Raw genomic sequence first — 16,786 nt, 5'->3', positions numbered from 1 at the left:
ATTAGACAATATAGTTCTAATAAAAAAAGTAATTCTGAATCACACAAATAACTTTCCTCATATCTCACATCTTATTCATACATTTTTTTTAACTAGATAACAATTTAATAATAACTAATCAACACGTCACACATCTATAATATAACCTACCGACATACGATAGTAGGTACTCTACTACTATCCTCTGTAATATAATAACACTGAACGCTGTCCATTTAAACTCGTTGCGAATCTAAAAGCTTTTAACTAATTCTTTTTCATGAAACCTTCATTCGTACAGGTCGTGACGATAGTGTTTTTATTACGTTGTAAAAAGATTTAAAATGATTTAAAAGAGGAATAAATTTACACGGTATGTTTTTTTTTGCATTCTTCAGAGTTAGTTATATAATATTTGCATTGATATTAATATGAACAAATAAACAACATATCATAACAAGACAGGATTTTACACATTCTCAACCGAAATTAAAATAGTGGGTATTGTTTCAACATTTTTTTTGTGTTACTTCAGAACTTTCGACTGGGTGAACTGGTTTTGATGATTTTATATGACATCTGGTCCCGAGTGATCTCATTTAAATTAAAAATAATGTTAAAATAATAATTTACACAGCAATCAAAGTCAAAACTCAAATATTATATAGTTATATAGTTTAGGTACCTATCAGGTATTTTGAATTGCCATAACACCTCCTAATTGGGTATTTAATAACGTATCCTATTAAAATCTGCAGACATAGAATACTATTTAAATGAATCTTTGCTCTAATTTGTCTTTAAAATGTAATAATTTAATAATAGTAAAATATTCAAAGTATATATAGACAAACAATCTTCAATTTATTAAGGGTATGCCTTAAAGAGTCAATCGTGCAAAATTACGGTAGATCAAATCTAGACTTAAAATTAAATCTAAGATTAAATTAGTTTAATATTGTAGATGAAAGTCTTTATCACTCTGCACTTCGCTTTTATTAAAACTTCAAAAGGTTATTCTCAAGAATTCTGAATGAATTAAAATATTAAACGTTCTTCACACACGATGGATTCACAAAACTTAGTTTCGGATTCTTCTGAGTTAGTTTGTCTCAATTACGATTTTACTTTATATTTACATTATGTAAATGACTTGAGAGACCTCTCTTACTTATCATAAATAAAAAATTTGTTATATTGCACATATTATTTTGTGATACACTGTATATTTAATAATCATCTTTTTTTTATACAATAGAGATAATTCATTCATTAAGCTTTTATTTTTATTATATAATTATTAAAAAACAAATTTTTCCTCCATCTCTTTTTTCGTAACCGTTTTGAAAATATGGTATTATCCTATTAAATGACAAATAACATGCCTATCCTTTATTAAAGACGAAGCAGTTTTGCAAACTGGTAATATTTCCATACTGTTCATAGAGACAAAGGCCTTTGAAATAGTCCACCGAGGATGCGCCGCGTTTCGGTAAATTTGAAGCCTTGATACCTTTGAGGATATTGTTTTCTTGTGTTTGGTTTTACGCGTGTATCACACGACAATGGCGGCTCAGTAGTACAACCAAATATAATATCAGCCGTAGATGTATTAATTTAGAAATGTCAGACTTTTAACGGATATTAACTATTTATGCTATTAGAATATTGTTTTTCACCTTTGTCACCGTTGTCATTATAAAATACTAGCTGCGCCTCGCGGTTTCAACCGCGTAAGTTCGTATCCCGTAGAAATATCGAGATAAATAGTTGCCTATATGTTATTCCAGTTGTTCAGCTATCTACGCACCAAATTTCATTGCAATCGGTTCAGTAGTTTTTGCGTGAAAGAGTAGCAAACAAACACACATTCACACACGGGTGGCCGAGAGGCTAGGCGTTGCTACGGTTCCGAAGGGGTCGCGGACGAATTTTAATCAACTCCCGTGGCCCCTTCACTTAAGTGGCTCGACGGAACACAGTGGGGTTTTGGTCGGTAGGAATCCGACATAACCCACGGCTTTATCTCCGGAGGCCGTGGGTATCTATGCAAGATTTCCCCACTTAAAAAAAAAAAAAAAGGCGTTGCTACGGTTAGGCAAGAAACGCAGGTTCGAATCCTGCCTCGTGATCAAATTTTTTCTATTCTTTAAAAATTTCTAATTTATAAAGCATTTCAATGCTATAAAACTAAAAATAAAATTTAACAAAGGCCGCGTTCCATCGATACAATATTGTAATCATTGAAATAATGTTTCGTATTGGTTGTGATGGTTCTTAATCATCTCAATAGATGACGTGGGGTGCCCCTTAGGCACATGAAACCGAAAGAGTAGAAGAAATTCGATTACTGTGGCAGGATCACGGGTGGCCGAGAGGCTAGGCGTTGCTACGGTTAGGCAAGAAACGCAGGTTCGAATCCTGCCTCGTGATCAAAAAATTTTTTCTATTCTTTAAAAATTTCTAATTTATAAAGCATTTCAATGCTATAAATTAAAAATAAAACACACATTCTTACAAACTTTCGCATTTATAATATTTGTCGTTCTTACTGTTATTCGAAAATTATGAATAAAAAATAATCATTACAATTTTTAAGCTAATTTAACAAACCTCTTTGTTTTTTAATATTATAAATAAATTTAGTTTTGTGTATGTTTAATTGCTAGTTACATGTACCTAACTATGCATTAGCAATTGTAAAAAATCTTCTTTTAACATCATATACAAAGCTATGTATGATTTAATCAGGTTGCGGATTTAAATGTGAAGGTCTGTGTCTTCTTCACGCCTATTTCACTGAACTCATTTGGATAACATTTGATACAGAAAATGGACAAGTACATTATGTGATACAATATCGTTAGTTTTTAAAGTTCATACACAAGCGAAGATGCAGACGGAAAGCAAGTGAATCCTTCTAATATTAATAACGCAAAATTTTGTAAGTATGCATGGATGAATGGATGTTTCGCACTTTTTCACGTGAAAAGAGCTTATCGTATCTGTATGAAATTTGGTACAGAGATAGATTATAGTCTGGACTAGCACACAGGCTATTTTTGCCCGGATACCACGCGAGTAACGACGCGTGTTACAGCTAGTTAATTATAAAACATTTAAAACAATACAGACATAATCACTTTGCGCCATTCATCAATAATAGCGTCATTGATGACCTAGTGTTCATTTCCAGGTCACATTTATAAAACAAAGCTAGGCTTATATTTTATGCCTAACCAAAGTACGGAATAATTAATACCGACATTTTATGCTACAAATACTGCCGCAGTTTTTATGGCTTCAGCTGGATAAGGCATTTTTCTGTTTGGCTTATGTTTCCGCAATATGCAAAATGAGAATACAATTTGTGAAACTACTTTCACGGGCATATAGATCAAGTTATAAAACGTAACTCAGGCTATCTGCTACACCTGATTAAATCCTATCGAAAATGTTAGTTACCAAATATGGTAATTGAATCGAAGAATTATTTTTTAAACCCCAAAATTATAAGAATAAGGCAGAATAGCGTTTGTCGGGTCAGCTAGTAATTATATACGAGTACTTATTAGCTGTGAACTGAAACAATATTATATTCTTCATTAACACCAGATTGATTCGCGATCAAAAGAATTGTCTATCAAGGCACAGAAGGCCTGCTGGTAAAGGAAATCAATCTATGGAACATATATGCCCCCTCCATAGCGCCCATCACCTCTCATGCTTGTAAACTAAATTACTTGAACCCTATAAATTGGTATAATCGTGACAAAGGTCCAACCCACATAGCCCACACCACGGGCTGTATCGTTTATAATCATTACTGTTGCTACGTGGACTAAATTATTTAAATTGGACAATTTCCCAACGCATATTTTCTAATTAAATTTCAACAACGCCATTATCACACTGTCGCTTTTAACAATAAATAATTAAAAATTACTTTTTACGATACATTACAAAATTTAAATCAAAAATTGTATGCTTCAGTTTTAATTGCTATTACCCGAAATTATAAGGATATGAATATAATTTTTAAGCGTATAAGTCATCATCATCAGTCCAGATTTGTAGACTTAACAGTGGCACAGTACTCCTTATACGACGGAGACCATAATTCTTTCTGCTGGCGAAGTACGTATTCGTACGTTAGACATTCCAATTTTTGCATGCACGCCTCGAATCACTTAGATGAGGACTTAAAAGTCTGAGACTTCTTTAATTATAGGAAGATTATTTCTTCATATAATTAAACATTAAAATACAGATTTAATCATTTTATTTGAAAAAAGAAAAGTACTTTTTCAAAAAACATAAAAGCTACCTAAAATCAAGACTAAAATGTGTGCCAAAATTCATATCAATATAACCGTCCCATTTCACTTTAAATAAATCGAGATAAAACCAATCCAGTGATAGTTAACCAAAGGTTCCCAGCGGTCGCTTTGAATCGACGATCGTTTCCAGATGTTGCCAGACTGCTAGAATATTCTATAAGATTTATAAGTTTTAATTGCTAGCCTGTGCAAACTTTGTGGGCCAAATTTTTGTCTGTAGACTAAAGCGTTAGTATGTTTCTGTACCCCCGTGTATTATCTAATTTGGTATTGATACTAGATTGGTTTCTAAATGACTTATAATTATATGGCCTGTTTCTTCGTCGAATCTAACATTCAAGTCAAAACCAATATTGTCTTTAACAAAATCTCCGAATAAATAAATACAGCATACAAACTCTCACCTATACAAAGGTTCCCAGTCCGCTTCTTTGAACCACAACACCATCGCGACTCTGTCATCAGCTGAGAGAGGCTGCGTGTCGCACGGCAGTGACGCTTTCTTCCCGAGCACTCCTGTCACGTGCGCCGTTGGTACTGCGGGAATTAAATCATATTATTATTGAAAAACAGCAAAGAGGGCATTTAAAATCGACGCAAAGTAAACGAAATTGACCAGTATTGGAAACAGTTTCATTCTTTTATTTCTTGTTTGATTGAAATATAAAACAAACTACATATTTCATTTATTTTAATATTTAAGAAAAAAGATGAAACACTTTTGACAGCCCTAATAATAACGTAACGATTCATTATGTAACCTAACAAGAAGCATCCGAAATTTTACTGATATAATAACACAGTAATTTACTTTGTTATCATCACCCGAAATCATTTCGTATTCTAATGCAAATGAGTGCCATAAAATTACAGCCCGGAGATAATAAACGCATAATTAACTGGATAATTTATTACGAGATTTTATAATTCAAATTTTTTACCAATAAAATAATAAATAAAAATGAAACCATAACAATTTCACAACCATATTGCAATTAATATTAAAGCGTGCCTATTTCCGATGAAAACGTAGAAAATATACCATAACAGGCTGTACATCCCAATATCTAAATACCATATATCCATATATCCAAATCCACGGGCAAAAGCGAATATTTTAATAAGTCACATGCGGGAGTCGAGCACGCTTCGACAGGAATTGGGCCAGTTCGCATCGGGGAAGAACAAACCCTCACAGAAGACCGGATAAAATAGTAGCATGTGACCTCCTCCTGGTCCTCCATCGACCTTTCTCCAAATGTTATATGGGCGGTGCTAGCGCTTACCATGGGGCGATTTTACTTTATCCTATTATTTGTTCATGGTGCGACGCTGGTGAAATCACTCACATAACTAGCTTTTAAACGTAAAAGTTTTCATCCAAATTACAAATCTGTGCTTATATAATAAAGCTGAAGAGTTTCTTTGTTTGTTTGATTGAACGCGCTAATCTCAGAATACTTTTCCGATTTGAAAAATTATTTCAGTGTTGGATAGATAGATTTAATAAGCTATGAAACATCAGGTACTGCGTCGGTAACACCGCGAGGCACAACTAGTTATAATTAAAATCAAAAATAGCAAATGGAGCTTCTCAATTTATAACAGTAGTTCAAGCATCACTAAATAATATAATGTAGTCCAATCCCATTATCATAGACAAAACCATCAAAATTCAAAATGCTCAAATGAGCTACAATGAATTAGACGCGTTCAAAACATGGGCTCTTCCATACAAATTACTGTTTTCGTGCTAAACAACATTGTTCATAGACATCAGTTGGTTGTCGTTGAGTTCAAATATTATGAAGATCTGATCGTGGTTAGGTCAAATTTAAATTGCATTAATCATACTTCAGAAATACTTGCTTAGTTTGGGTTAGTATTAAGGATTATTAGGTTAGAAAGTATTTAAAACATTATAAGAACCTTATAAAACATTTTAAAAACCTTGCTTTCGTTTGCTTATGCCAAAATAATATTTGCAAGTTAATTTTAATCTATAGTATCCTCGTATACATTCATCTGAATTAAAATGTGTTACGTAGTGGGATTTTTTTTTATAGGAATCAAGTGTTTAAAAAATATAATTATCATAGTCATCATAAACAGCCCCCATATATAACACTAGCGGTCCGCCCCGGCTTCGCCCGTTGTACGTCTACAGCCAGATCCTGCTAAGATTATAAACGTGAAAGTTTTTAGGTATGGATGAATATATGGATGTTTGTAAGATGCTCTTTCACGCGAAAGCAGTTTATCGACGCCCACTTCGCAACGGGCCGTGCAGCGGAAAACGTAATATTTTAATTTCACCTCAACTTCAAAACGAAACGTCCAATTTTAATCATTCAAAGACCAAATATTATCAACATAAACTGTACTTATTGATGAAATAATTTATTTTGATAAAGATTAATAGTATGAGTAAAATAATCGCGTTGAAATGTAGTCCAAAAAAAAATTCAAGATTTTTAAATAAAAATTTGGTTGTTGTGCCTCACTCGACATAGATAGGTATAGTGTGTCGCGGACTTTTTTGTAGATATTTATAAGATCTACAATTAATTCTAACATTTTATGGTTCTATCTTTTGTAGTTTAGGCAGCGTACGCAAAATAAGTAACTTGATTGGTTGATTTTTTTCAGTTGACCGAAAATATTTTACGGAACCCTATTTTTTCCAAAATAAAATATAGCCTATGTTACTCGTGGATAATGTAGCTTTCGAATAGTGAAAGAATTTTTAAAATCGGTCCAGTAGTTTTTGAGCCTATTCATTACAACCAAACAAACAAAGTTTTCCTCTTTATAATATTAGTATAGATATATACCCACTGTAGGGTAAAAAGCTTCCTCTACCTATGCCTATATAATAATGCCTCTCCTGAATTTTAATGTACTATTAATTATTATCATGGTCTTACATGGTCGCATGTTTTATTACAAAACGCAAATGAATGCATGCACATTATATTGAATTATAATCTTTAAATCTTAATACCACAGAAGCATGCTAATGTGTATTTTAAATATTTTAGCTGTATACTGTGAGTAAAATTGTTTATCATCAAAATCAGTTCAGTGGTTTTCGCGTCAGAGTAACAAACATACATCATAACATTCTCTCCAAATATAATATTAGATAAACATATTATATTGTTAGTAGAATACACATTTTTCAAAATTAAAAGCGTTTCAAGAAGAATTTAATTAATCTCCTTCCGCCCTCGTTTCGAATAACATTCATTGGAATTAATTTCACAGTGAAACAATTAAAGGTCAATGAAATATATTACAGTTCAAAATATACTAAAGGCTATATTCAGGATAATTTTTACCAATTCTTTTTTTTTCTACCACTACCAGCAAAAGAGCAGGCGATGCACCTGGTGGTAAGTGATCACCGCTGCCAATAAACAGTCACAATGTTTGGGGCATTGGGATCGATTTGCCGGACTTAATAATTACTTTAAGGCCGCTTAATTTTTGTCAAGGGGAAGGAGGGAAGAATAAGACAGCCTCATGTAAGGATCCACATTGTTTACTTACATGGCTAATATAATCAAGCAAGCAGAAGCAGTCTTGGCTTACTGGCTGGGACTTCGCGATACAATCGAAAGGTCAGGGTTCGAGGTGAATTAAAACAGCGTGGAAAAACCGACATCCAAGAACCATCAGGCGACGTAGATGGCCTGAACTCTGATAGATGTTTGGTAACCCATAGCAACGAATGACGTCACTAGCGCGATTCACTCAGCTAGGACAAGCAAGGAGATTGTGTCAATGACCGATCCAGCACCGTGACGCTCTCACGGTATCGGATGGCTGATGCAGCTCGTGTTACTCGTCTCAGGTGTAGGGAGAACATGATGAACTGTTTGGGGCGAATGGAGCGTGACTTATACAGATATTTAATAGTGGAAGCTGTTTTACAGCAGGCGACGTACGATTCAATACAAATATTTTAAATATAATGTGCTTTTAACGATTTTAACCAACACCAAATTTGACACGTTTGTAACAATACGTAATTGAGGTTTTTTTTCAAGAGTAATCGTTTAAATTTACTATTGTTATTATCCTTCCAATGAAAAGTTTTTAACGGGTGCTTTATATAGTTACTATCTGCGCCCTGCGGTTTCACACGCGTAATTCCGTATCCCGTAGGAATATAGGGATAAAGAATTGCCTATATGTTATTCCAGTTGTCGAGCCATAAATACCATTATAATATACACCCCATCACATTATTACAATAGTAACTGAATAAATTCGATATGTATTAAATGACCTCACAAAGCTTAATAATAACGCAAAATACATTGGACCAAACAGTTTTAACGAAATTTTACACATCACGATATCGTATCGGTTGATAATATCGGGTTGTGTAAGCGCTCTGAAGATAGCTAGAGTTCATCTATATAGGTATATAATATATGTAGTTACGTTTCGAGTTTCTTGGCTCTTCTCAAGCGTAATTTCAAAGTGCATTCCCCTCATAAGGTCATAGTGTGAATTTACAATGTTAAATTTTTAATTAGTTTCTGCTACATATAAAATATCTTCATGTTTAATTTAATTTCACTGCTTTAATATCTCATACTAATTACTGCTTACTTTCTTAAGTCAACTGAGTGAAGACTGTAGGCTTATTTCGATGACTTGTACTTGTGTTGGTTAGGTTTCAGTATATATTCTCTTGCAAAATTAATATTCGTAAAATGTCTCGTTGGTTTCGTGGTTAGCATGTTTAACTACATATCATGAGAAATCATAACTTTTTTAACACGTTTTGTTAGCTTGTTCTGTAAGTTTTTACGGACTCCTAGAGACTCGATTTTCAACACAGACAGATTTAATTCAAATTTTGTAGTTATACAGGTTCGGTGGTAATACAATAATTTCATGAGTTTACTAGACATCGTATTATACTGATTTGGATAGCCAGGATTTAAATAATTTTCATATTCTGTTTAGTAAGTGAGACGATTTAGTTATTTTTTTAATTTCAGATTTTTTTTTAATATAGCAAGATACATAAGTTTAATATAAGCCTGGTGTTTATATATATTAGCAGTTTAGTCACATCTGATCCTGCAGACCTCTGTACGTTCGTATCTGTTTTACGTCCATTATTATATAACATGATTCACTTATACAGAAGACTTTGTAGAATTGTTTAAGAGAATAAAAAAATAACCATTGGTTCGCATACTGTCGGAGCCTAAGGTCCCTTTTCTTAAGTGGAGAAGTCTTGTGCCTGTGTGAGAAATGCCTGAGGAACTTGCATTACAGACAGAACGATATTGTTCATAATTGTCATTTATGTTATTTGTTACAGTTTATATAACACAAAAATAACCTCTTATAACATCCAGATACAAGATATTACCTAATATCTCTTTACATAGGGTGGAGTACAAGTAGGGACTAGACCTCCCCACTTCAAGCTCACGTTGAAAGTCAAATATCAGAGGTACGTAATATTTTTGCTATGTAAGCCTCCATATGATTTAGGGCTACATTTATTCAGGTTCTTCTACATAATATCAATACAGGTCTTCATTTAAATGAAATATTTTCCCCTTGAATGCCCATTTATTACATTAACGTTGGAATACAACGTTATAATTACTCGGCATGACAAAGAGATTTTTTATTTCAATATTAAAGCGGGCGCCAAATTGAAACATTTTACAGTAGTCGCTTTTAATATTTGCTGTTTTTGTATATTGATGATTTAATTCGATACTCTTGAAGAGTTTTAATCGACCTTCGTAAAAACGGAGGAAGGTTTCAATTCGACTTTTTTTGTATTTTTTTTTTAGAAATTAAAAACTTTTGAACGGATTAAAACGCGATTTATTCATTATATTATTAACCCGACGTTTCGAACACTTTACAGCGAGCGTGGTCACGGGGAGACTGTAAACGTTGGATTTTGGATTTGTAGTTGTGAAGGATTGATAACTAGAAAGAAGGAATGGACTGGGAAAAGCGAGGAAAAGGAATTGGGTCTAATTCAAATTAATTACAATAATTTCGTGTTAAATCCTAACCATTGAAAATCCAAATCTGTATAAAATAGTATATATAGACATATCTCGCGCTTTCAAACCTTCATGCTCCTAAACACAGATGTAGGAACGGAGATTTGTTTATTTACATGCGTATTGTGAATGTCTGGCGGTCGGTGCGTCAGGATGATAAACAAATATGGGATACGAGACAGGACGAGCGAGACAGAACATGATTAGTGTATTTATGGATGTGCTTTTTTAATTACTTTAACGTCCAAGTGTAATAATAACCGCCTCCTTGGTTCAGTGGTTAACAAGTGAGCGTAGAACTAATGGTCCTGGGTATGATTCCTGGTGGGGACGACGACATAGATGGCTGATCACCTACTTGTCCACTAAGAAAATCGATCGGGAAAACAGATGCATATCATTGTGAAAAATTAAACTGAATCTATATATCTATACTAAAGCTGAAGAGTTTCTTTGTTTGTTTGTTTGAACGCACTAATATTACGAACTACTGGTCCGATTTGAAAAATTCTTGCAGTGTTAGATAGCCCATTTATTGAGGAAGGCTATAGGCTATATATGTACCACGGGCGAAGCCGGGGCGTACTGCTGGTAAGAAATATAAAGGTAGATAATAAATCAATAGGCATGTTAAACTACAAACTTTTGAAATTAGTAATATAAACTTAAACTATTCCACTATATAATCTTATTCACAACATATTACTTCAAATACTTGATGAAACCTTCAATTAAACTGGTATGAAAATTAAATTATTAACTCATCAGGCAAGAATGTCAAACAAGATTTTGACACTTGTTGCTTTTGAAACTCGTCAAAACTTCGCTTGGTTTATTTACCCGACTGCGCCCATAATAGACATTAGAGTAGTGTATGTTATTAGCATCAGAAGTATACAAAGGCATTCGAAATTTGTGTTTGTTAATAAATGTCAATTATTATAATCAGTATGTTGTATTTTATGTAAAATTTTAACGGCTTTTTTCGTTACCAAACCTTTGAAAGTGGCCTTTTAAATATACACTTCACATTAATAAAACTAGAAATACGTTGAAAAGATTTTTTTTTTTTTGTTTAATTTTTATTTCAACAACAAGCGTTATCTCTCCCATGTTACCCCAAGCGTCGTAACACGTGTTTTAACGAGTCTTTACAAAGGCCAGTTGGTTGCAACTGTGTTTATTCTGTGGCCCTTCAAAGAGAGTTGCTGGAAACCGACTGTATCGATCGGCTGATTGACAAGTTTAAGGTACGCTTCTCGATAATTTGGAGCTACTCTGAATGAGTGATTTAATAGTTATCGGAATAGCCTTCACAGAGGTTCATTTGGTTTAATTTAAACATATATAATAAATATAATTTGTTAAGGAATTGGCAAAGATTTTTATGTTCACATACTTTTTAAATTGGTGATTCGTTTTAGTTGAAAATTATCTCTCTACGTGACGTGGTCACAGTGAATTCGTGTTATGGTTCTAGCGACGCGCTCACGACGCGTTGTGACAATGATAGAACGGCCAGTGACCACAGCAGGATTCGTGTCGTTTCCGACATGTTACGCCACGGCCACGTCGCGTTGTCGTTATTTCAGTTGAAACCTTTCCGTAGTTAGAACTAGTTCTAGATAGAGAAAATAATAACATAGAAATGAAGAAAAGGGCAGTTTTTTGTTACCATTTTAAACGTACAACATTTAAAACGACCATTAAATAAACATGGAATCCATATTATCCTATAGGTTCTACGGTAGTATGTATAAAAAAATCGGTGGTGAAGAAAATATACCGTTTTTTGGATGAGAATTAAGGATTATTACAGCACGTATTCGTAGACGCATAATTTAATGTTATCTCATTACTAGTTCGATGAATTATCTATTCTAGAAAATATGAATGTATAGGTATTGTATAAGTAGACTTCATACTTCATAGTCTCATATTTTTCTCGTTTTGTAATTTTTTATTCAACCATGATTAATTTAACCCTTCGTTTTGAAAATTTACTTCGTCTTTCGAATAAGATAAAATGTATCATCGTAAAATAAAACGAGACGTGTAATGCAGTTGCATTTCCCTCAATCCCACTAACTACACTTAAAAAATGTCACTCTGAAAACAAAATTCAATAAAAAACCACGTTATAGTGGTCCACCACGATATAGAGTCCTTTAAAACTATACTAGAATGCCACAAAATAGAAGCGGTCACAGCGAGCTACAACCAGAAGCTGGTATTTCAATAAGAGCGAAACAGCAATTAATAGTGACACAATTAAAGTGTTAGCGATCAATAACCTCAACCTTTGTAGCGATTTAATCGATTCACATTGGACACAACACAATCCACGCAGAGTATTCCCGCTTCACCACACGTCAATCTGGAACCTTCCATAAATGACCATTCTGCAGAACTCGAGTAAACATCGTAAAACATTCAGTTCGTGACCTCGCAAAATATCTATAAAAATATACGACGCAGCTATTTCAACACATTTCGCGAATATAGTTGGAAAAGTTGTGAGTTTGAAGTATCCAGTTTGATATTCGCGTTTTTGAATCTATATGTATAGGTTAAGAGTTTTTCGAAACTTCGGCCACGGTGGTCAATCTCAATTATGAGCAACAAATTTGCGTGTCTTATATGCCAGTGTGTGCGAGTGTATATGTTTATGTGTATGAGTACACAAGTGCTTACGTATTTATAGAAAATTAGGCGGCGATCATTATAAGCCCATATTTGTTCCCACTGCAGTTTTCCTTCACCGTTTCGAACATGCTGATGTGTATGTGTATTTCCATTAACAATGGATGTTGATGGATCTCAAATTCGTCATAGAAGCCGAATTAATGATAAACTACTAGTTTATTTTAATTCTTCACATATCTTTAAAAACATACAAATAATATATATACTCTCTGAAAACCTTGTATAAGTCTAGCTTTTTTGTACTTACAAAGCATTTCAAAAACCCAATAAATACGCAACAACACGAAGGCAAGCTCACATTAACTCTGCTCATTTCCCGCGCAGTTTGTTTTTCCGTGACAAAATACAGATTATATATAAACAAAGACGCCCGAGCGTATTAATGGCGAGACAACAGAGTAAATTGCGGACACGTGGGTGAATTATTAAGCTTTGTATGTATGTTTACATGTGACAACTAAACTATTTGATGTTCGCAATTTTAAGTTCTAGAATTTTTTTAACAACCCTGATTAATCAAAAACTAAGTAAATTTTATGAAAAAAAAAAAGGTTTGTTTATCATTTTTTTATATCACTTTATCGAATATGAAATGTTAAATTAACATAATATAAATTCTAGAATCTAGTGATTAAGAATTGTTCTTGCCCCCATTCAACTTGTGATATACAATCAACATTTATTAGGAAATTTAAATAGACAATTTAAAGCTGTCTACAAATAAAATCACTATGAAATCAATTGAAATTCATCGAGATATTTACACATTTTTTGAATACTTTTTGTACAAATAAACCTGTACCTCTATACTTTATATATACTGTATGTACTTTACTTTTGATTAGATATCAACCTAATTGCGTACAAGAAATAAACTTACATTAAATGATTTTTCAATTAATTAAAGTGGATAGAAAACCAAACAAACTTTTTGAAAAATTATCAACGACAGTCACGAGTTCCATTTTGTACTTTCTAGTACAATCACAGTAGGTACTAGGTACATTTAATTAATAGATCATATTAATAATAAATGCGATCCATAAACCTTCGTTCCATTAAAAAGTACCCTTTTGTATGATATGTTAGAGCAGGTTTCCGAGCTGGTGGTTCACCTGATGGTAAATGATCACCACCGCCCAGAAATATATAATAGTTTACACACATAAAAAATAAGCCAAGCGATTGTCGCTTAAAAAAGACAAATAATATTACCTCTGTGAATTTATAACATAACAGAAAATGATTTAATGTATCATATTACAGTACATATAATAACAATATAAACAATAGCATTAATATACGAGCACATACTTTATTTACCGTGTAATTTAAAACATCGCTCATTATACATCATTTGTTTTAAATATTAATGTATCTTAACCTACTTTAGTTGCAATTATTTTATCATAAAGCATGAAATATCTATCAAATGACATTAAAAATAATACAAAAATGCATTACAATATATTACATATGATTGTTTGGTAGTGCGTTATTTGTAAAAAACAAATTTATTTTACTAGCACGAGTACTGTAAGCAGAAAATAGCAAATAATATTTGAACATTTACGGCAAAAAGGTTATCCATATGTCTCTACGTTATCAGCGCGTGGTATCGGCTTTATATATACAATGATTCTCTGTATGTATGGTGTTTTTTTAGGCGGCCAGGATATTGCAACAACCCAGTTACAATCCCCAATCAAGAAGCGATGGGCAAAAGCTAACCTTTGTTCAATCTAACTACAGGTATCTGTAAAGGAAAATCGAGTTTGTGTCTCCTTGTTTAAGTGTTTTATTTAATTTTTTCGTAGAGGTATAATGGACAACAAATCATAGCGTACGTTAAATTTACTGATAAACGGACAAATAAAAATAGGACTGACCATGGATCGATTTCGCTTGTACTTTAAGTCTTACGTCAACAGCCTTTTTTGTACTTTCAAATATTTACAAATTGAGTCTCATTAATAATTAGGAACAAATATGAAACAGTTAAAATCCTTTTAGAAAGCTAAATCCCACTCCAGATTCTAAAATGGGACCAATGACAATAATTCCTATTTCTATCACGTCAATCGGTTAAGAACGCACAGAGTTAACGAGTAATAAAGCAATAAATACAGAAGCAGAAACTCCATCGTTTTGGTAACGTCGATTAAAAATAATACTACAACATAGAACATAATCTATAAATATTTCCAATACAATGTGTTCAAGTCAAACTCTTCAATCTAATCAAGCGTCCATCAAAATCCCATCATAATCAATATTTAATCAAATTAACTAGGAGGCGTACAAAGCGAAATTTTCTCGGCAAATATCGGCCATGAAATACCGTGATGTTATTTTGTACAAATAAGATATTTTCATTAGCGACGGAAATTGGTTTCTCACAAACAGAAAGCGGGTAATATAATCAATTATTTAGTAATTATTGACTCACTTGTTTGTTGCTTGCCACGCGTTGCGGTCGGCTTGGGGGTTATATATTCTCAACTCCGATATATTTTAACTAACTGGTGATCGCAACCGTATACTTTTGTATTTTAATTAAATACTTTAAAAGGTTATTTGTTCAACATTCAACGTTTCAGTCAACTTTTTTTGGCATAACGGCTAACCGATCTGGCGAACTATCGCCTTATGGTGAGCGATCACCATCGCCCATGGTAGTGCCTCTATGTAATTTATTGTAGGCGGCGTGAGCGTAGCTCGTCCCACGCCGCCTCTTATTTATAACCATAAGATTATAAATAAGTTGGACAAAATAATATACAGTTTAGTGTAAATAACGTTAAAATAAATCTCATTCTTATTTACATTTTAAAAGTCGAAAAAAGAAAAGCATTTATACATAGTTATGAAGTCTAGAAGTCATACTATAGCTCACTTTGCTTTGCCCATCACCAATTTATTCTGTGTCACATCACTCCACATTCCAAATAAGTTCCTACCTATCAAAAAGTTTGATCATAATCGGTCGAGCAATTTCAGTTTTAAGTTAAAACCTAACATATTTGGTTAAAAATTTATCTATAAATTCTCATACGTTTCATTAAATTAATTAAAATATCTATTTAAATCCGTTCAAAATGTTTTGCATTTTCCAATTTAATGTCGCTAGTTGTAAGCGTTTTGAGGCCAGTTTATTAAAACTTTAATGAATATAAAATTGTTAGTTTGTGCTTTGTTATTTAAAATGTAAAATGTTGCAGTGTACCTTTAATAGAATCCATAATAATATAATTAATTTTGTTTATCATATCATCACGTCTAAATCGTCTTAAAGAACGAATCTTCAATCTTAGGCTACAACTTAACCACCCAATTTAGTACACACTCCTCGACAATATTATAAATGCAAGAATGTGTTTGTTTGTTCATCGTTCACGTTCCAATACAGAGATTTATTTTATTTCTGTTTCTAGAGATATGCTTTTATCGAGGTGAAACATCTAACTACGCGGCCAAGCTGTGGCTGTAGCTAGTCGCATAAAAGTAGCACATTTTTAATGTACATAGTCACTCATTTTCAAATAGTTGTTTAATTTCATTTTCGACGAATTGCTTTCCACTGAAAATTCAGACCTAAATTATATCGTGTCTAAGCCAATGACGACTAAAAGGCTATTCAAAGCACATTGAACGATCTCCAGCTAGGCACATTGATCAGAATAAGGATTTTACTTGTTCACGTCC

General features: G+C 33.0%; 1 protein-coding gene across 1 annotated transcript in view; it reads right to left on the bottom strand.

Moving 5' to 3' along the window:
- Positions 1 to 16,786, bottom strand: part of LOC119828527 (nephrin-like) — a 79,290-nt gene that overhangs the window by 41,095 nt on the left and 21,409 nt on the right. The window contains exon 2 of the mRNA XM_038350707.1: positions 4,724 to 4,856. Within this exon, the coding sequence (XP_038206635.1) occupies positions 4,724 to 4,856 (133 nt within the window). The remainder of the gene's footprint in view (positions 1 to 4,723; positions 4,857 to 16,786) is intronic.

Source organism: Zerene cesonia, chromosome 8 (genome assembly GCF_012273895.1).
Source record: "Zerene cesonia ecotype Mississippi chromosome 8, Zerene_cesonia_1.1, whole genome shotgun sequence".
In the NCBI taxonomy this organism is placed as follows: domain Eukaryota; kingdom Metazoa; phylum Arthropoda; class Insecta; order Lepidoptera; family Pieridae; genus Zerene; species Zerene cesonia.
The sequence above is the reverse complement of the archived record's forward strand: the minus strand, read 5'-3'. Positions and strand labels throughout refer to the sequence as shown.